Source organism: Crocodylus siamensis, chromosome 6, assembly GCF_052110815.1.
Source record: "Crocodylus siamensis isolate JL-2025a chromosome 6, ASM5211081v1, whole genome shotgun sequence".
NCBI classification, from domain to species: Eukaryota; Metazoa; Chordata; order Crocodylia; family Crocodylidae; genus Crocodylus; species Crocodylus siamensis.
Window position 1 is genome coordinate 48,028,601 of NC_143400.1, and position 5,115 is coordinate 48,033,715.

General features: G+C 40.7%; 1 protein-coding gene across 1 annotated transcript; it reads left to right on the plus strand.

Moving 5' to 3' along the window:
- The first annotated feature begins 3,508 nt into the window (after positions 1 to 3,508).
- On the plus strand, positions 3,509 to 4,453 carry LOC149862710 (olfactory receptor 5V1-like). The gene has a single exon (XM_090053039.1). The coding sequence runs from the start codon at positions 3,509 to 3,511 to the stop codon at positions 4,451 to 4,453; it is 945 nt and encodes a 314-aa protein (XP_089909165.1).
- The last annotated feature ends 662 nt before the right edge of the window (positions 4,454 to 5,115 follow it).

The following is a 5,115-nucleotide window of genomic DNA, read 5'->3' on the forward strand; positions in this document are numbered from 1 at the left end:
GATGGCATCCATATAGATAATAACAACAGCTTCATAGGAAGGGGAAACTATGATGAGGAGAGAAAAACTGATAGAAAAGACCCTCTGCCTCGCACTGGTAGAAGAGAGTCTTCGAATGGTGGCAGTGATATAGATGTAGGATGTCAGAGTTAACAGAAATGTAGGAAGTATAACTGAAAAATACTAGGTCCAGGAATTTAATCAACCCAGTGTCATTGTAGCAAGGACTGAGGGTTGGGATAAAATCATATTTTAAAAAAAATGTTGACTTTTGAGGGCCACAGGCCGTTACTCTCTCAACATGAAAGAAGTTATTACGGTTTTATCCAAGACGACACTATTCCAAGAGGCTGTCACTTGCTGAATACAAAGCCAGCTATTTTGAAAGTTGTCAAATGCAAGGGATTGCCAAATTCTAAGTACTGGTTATGAAACATTAATAATATCAAGAAGCAATCAGTGGTCACCATATACCTCCCACAGACCTCCTTCTCAGCTGTCCTGTGGGCCAACTTCAAAAAAAGTGCTGGAGAAAGGCCTGACCTGTATGTGATGCTAGAGTACTATGTTGGAAAGTCAAAGCGTCTCAGGTTCAAACCCCTTTTGGGTTAGGAGAATCTAGTAGTTGAGAATACTCGACTACTGTGGGGAAGAGAGGACAGTGCGCTACTTCTCACTCTTCCAGCTTGGGTGCCTACACAGTTATCCCATATGGCAGGGCTATTATGCACCGAGAAAAATTCTGTTCCTGGATTTAAGTGCTAAAAATGCCTCTAGACTAGCAGAAAATGGGTACTTCTACCCAGCTAGCTAGCACCGCCACCCAGTGCAGGAGATGTCATATTCTGGCATAGTCCAGAAGAAATTAGTAACTGTTGAAAGAAAGGAAAACATTAGGAAGGTCCTGCATCTCAAAGAGATGTCTCTGAGGTAAATCACTATGAAGGCTAGTGCTGGATCAGTGCTTTTCAGGTACCAGTCCTTCATTGGGCTGGGAAGAATGGCATAATCTAGCCCACTAAAAGCATTTGAGACAGCACTGATTTGGGTGAGAGGATGAACAACCCCTGCGTCTCTCCTCAGGAATAAAACAAATGATTGTCTGGCTCCTAGCATCTCATAGTCCCAAAGCAAAACAGGAAAATAAATTCCCTTCTCAAATGAGTGATGTCTCTTATGTAATGTTTGCTCATCACAAAACAAACCTTCCAGTGATTTCCCTTTGGACAGCAAGACAGACAGCTGCCCACGGGTATGAGCCCAAGAGGATATAAGAGAGGCTGGAAAGTTGTTCTTAACTCTGAACAGACACAATGTGAAAGAAGGGCGTAAGCTCTGCATATGCAGCAGTCACTTCTTCATGCAGCTGATGAAGAAAGGGTAGGCATTAGAAGACCTCTTGTGCGGTAAGCATCATTTGTGTTTCAATCAGGGAGGTTAAAAATGTTTCTGCATGTCTGGGCATTAAGATGACAGAAAAATAATTTGGAGGAAATGCAATCAGTACTGGCAATTAGACTTGGGTCAGGGAGAGGATTCCTGTTGCCATGAAACGTCACAGTTCCAAAAATTTTTTCACTCCACACTGAAGTTTTCTCAGAAAAAGCACCAGAAAAATCTCTGAGCAGCTGGGTGGCTATGAGTTTTGGAGACCTTGAGCTGTGAGAACCCAAGATTCAACCCCCTGCCCTGTTATTCTTCCATTACTTCTTGTTGTTAAGAGGCTGGCCACTGGCCTTTAGACTCAGACTCCCTCTTACCAAATAAAATTATTTAGTGATTTATAAAACTGTAATAGCAGCAACATATAAAGGCAGCCGTCACACATGGGTAGGGCACTCACCGAGAAGGTGGGAGAACAGCTTGCACTTTGATCTCCAGCTGAGTGCCGTATCTAGCAGAGCCTTCAGAGACATTTCTTTTCCAAGTTTTAACTAGACATTCCAGTACCTGAGACATTTGTCTTTGAAGGATTTTCATCAAAATTAGCATAGCTCTGCAAAAAATGTGAGTTTTGATAAACCGGAATTTTCTGACTAATAAAACCTAACAGAAAAATGCCAAATCATCTCTAATTGCCATGGTCTTCTGTGTGTGTGTGTGTGTGTACATACACCTACACAAACACACACATGCATGCGTGGGCATATGTGCATGCTAAATATACATATTAAACCTGAAAGGGCTTCTATCATTGTCCAATTTGACATCCTCTATCACATAGACCACAAAAATTTCACCCATTGATTCTGGCCTTTTGCCCATAATCTAAATGTGAAGAACCACTCACAATTACAAAAAATAAGATTAATTTTAAAACTGTACCTAAATTAACCACTCTGCCCACACTAAAGATGATGCTGATTTACTTAGCTTACTGGAACTGAAAGCAGAATTTAACCCTCAACTTTCCATTTAAATTTTGAACCAAATCTTCCAGTGGTGTAACTTAACATAGTGGAGTATGGCAAGATGTTTGGGCAGTTTGTGATTGTTGCATACACAGAGCATGCACCTTCCTTCACATTGTTTCAGTTCAGGATTAACAGGAAAAAAGATGATCTGGCACTCTGTTTTAATTTACAAGTACTTAAATTTAGAGGAACTGTATCCACCGGACAGTTGGATTAATCATGGGCTTGTGTGCACAGCAAACAGAGAGGTGAGTTTGTAGCTCAGTATTACTCTGAAGTTCTGCAGTAAGACATGGTATTTGTGAAGCAACTTTGAGTTGTTTCTGATTTTGTTAGTTTTGTTTTTGTTTAATACATTTTCATTGGAAAACTGAGCACCCAACATTGGAAAAGATCTGCCAAACCCTGAACATTTGAAGGGTTTGTATGTTTGTTTGTTTTGGGGATTATTATTATCATCATCATTATATACTTGCCTTTTCAGACCATTTTCTTTCCTGGCAGTTTTTTCCTGAAACTTCTTGGCATTAGATAACCATAAAGTGAAGAAAAATCCATTGTGAGGTTTTCAAGTCTTTTGACTGAAAGGCACAATTTCCTGCAGATAATTAAAACAATTGTTTTAAGCAACACTGTTCACAGGGGGAAAACACATAACACTCAAGTGCATTACAGCTCTCCAACTAAATGCATATTATTGTATATAGTAGAGATGATCTCAAAACTGCATAGTGGACAGAGAACTATACAGCCCTTGTTGGGTTCATATTCAGTATACCAGGTGGGAAGTTAAGAGAAACCCAGATCTTGTTTATTTTACCATGTATTTGAGCTTAAAGAATTGCAGGTGCTGGGCCACACGCATCTGTACTTAATGCCACTATAAATGTGAGCTCATGCTGCAGAAGGCAACTGGGGTATGTGTTAATTGCTAGCTGTCACTGGGAACAGAATTTGACCCATCACATTGTAGGAAATCCAGCGCTTAGTATGCGTCTTGAATGTGGGGAGGGAATTGATTTTGTCTGAACACATGAAAATGGGATATCATTTGAATTTCTTCTCCTCCTACAGGCTATAGCTCCTCTGAAACAATGGTTCCAGAAAATCAAACCACAGTAAGCGAATTTATTCTCTTAGGACTCTCCACTTCTCCCTCTGTCCAGATTTTCCTCTTTTTGGTATTTTTGATTATATATATAATCACCTTGCTGGGAAATGTGGTGATCATGCTTGTGATACGAACTGACCCTCACCTCCACACCCCCATGTACTTCTTCCTGAGTAACTTATCTTTCCTTGACATCTGTTATTCCTCGGTCACTGTCCCGAAGATGCTGGTGAACTTCTTGGTGGAGAGAAAAACGATTTCCCTCAGTGGCTGCACCACCCAGCTGTTTTTTGTAATTTTCTTCATTGTAGCTGAAGGCTTGCTTCTCTCAGTGATGGCCTATGATCGATATGCTGCTATATGCCATCCTTTGCATTACACTACAATCATGAAACAATGGGCTCACGTCCAGCTGGCATGCAGCGCGTGGATAACTGCATTTCTCTATGCCTTTCCAAACACCCTGCTCCTAACGAAGCTTCATTTTTGTGGGCCCAATATAATTAACCACTTCAGCTGTGAGCCACCACAGGTGTTCATGCTCTCTTGTAGTGACCCTTTTGCCAACCGAATGGTGGTTTACACTGTTGGTATAACATTAGGATTGTTGGCTTTCCTCATCACTCTGAGTTCATATGTTAACATCATCTCTACCATTCTGAAAATGAGCTCAGTAGAAGGGAAACACAAAGCTTTCTCAACTTGTACTTCCCACCTAATAGTTCTCATCTTATTTTATGGCTCTGTTATGGTGAAATACCTGAAGCCGACTACAAGTCACTCACAGGACCGGGACAAATTCATCTCTTTGGCTTACAGTATTTTCACTCCAATGCTGAACCCCATTATATATAGCTTGAGGAACCAAGAAGTGAAAAAGGCCGTGTTAAAAATATTAAGTAGAACAGTCAAAGATGGGATGGTGTGAAGCAGATGAGCAAACAAACTTCAGTTGAAATAGAATTGCTCTGAAAAGAGACTGGAAAATCCTTGGACTTGACTACATGCAATTCCAGTGTCAAACCCATTTATCATGGTAACAGGGACAGATATGGATCAATTCTTTAATTATTTAAGAATACAGTATGTTTCATAACTAGCAAGTGTTTATTGTATGAGTGTAGCGGTTTAAATCAGCAGTGCTGTTGAAGAAGAAACAGGAAGAAATGATGCTGCCCGGAGATAAGACATCTCAGAGCAAATGTTTCAGTATGTACCTGAATTATGAATTGTAAAGAACATTTTTGCCTGTAGCCAACTGCACGCAGTTTGTTTCGGTTTATTGCCGACAGTAAGAACTCGCTAATCAAAAGGACTTAACAGTCCAGGGGGCAAGGAGCTGTTTATGGGGGATCTGAAATTGTTGGGACTCTGAAGCTTTGAGGGACAGTGGCTATTAAGCCTCAAGTCTCATGAGAGATGCATATACATATAGGCCTTCTGTCATTAAAAAAAAGTAAATCTTTTACAGGAATGTACACTGAACTGTAAGAGGACTCCTGTGTCAATGACTCAAGTCCCCTGTGTATGCTGCCAACCTCGCCATTCAATCCATTCCATGAACCCATTTAGCTGCATCTTGAGCTCCAG

Excerpts from the sequence above, each read along its gene's own strand:
- LOC149862710 (XM_090053039.1), top strand. The coding sequence starts at position 3,509 with ATGGTTCCAGAAAATCAAACCACAGTAAGCGAATTTATTCTCTTAGGA.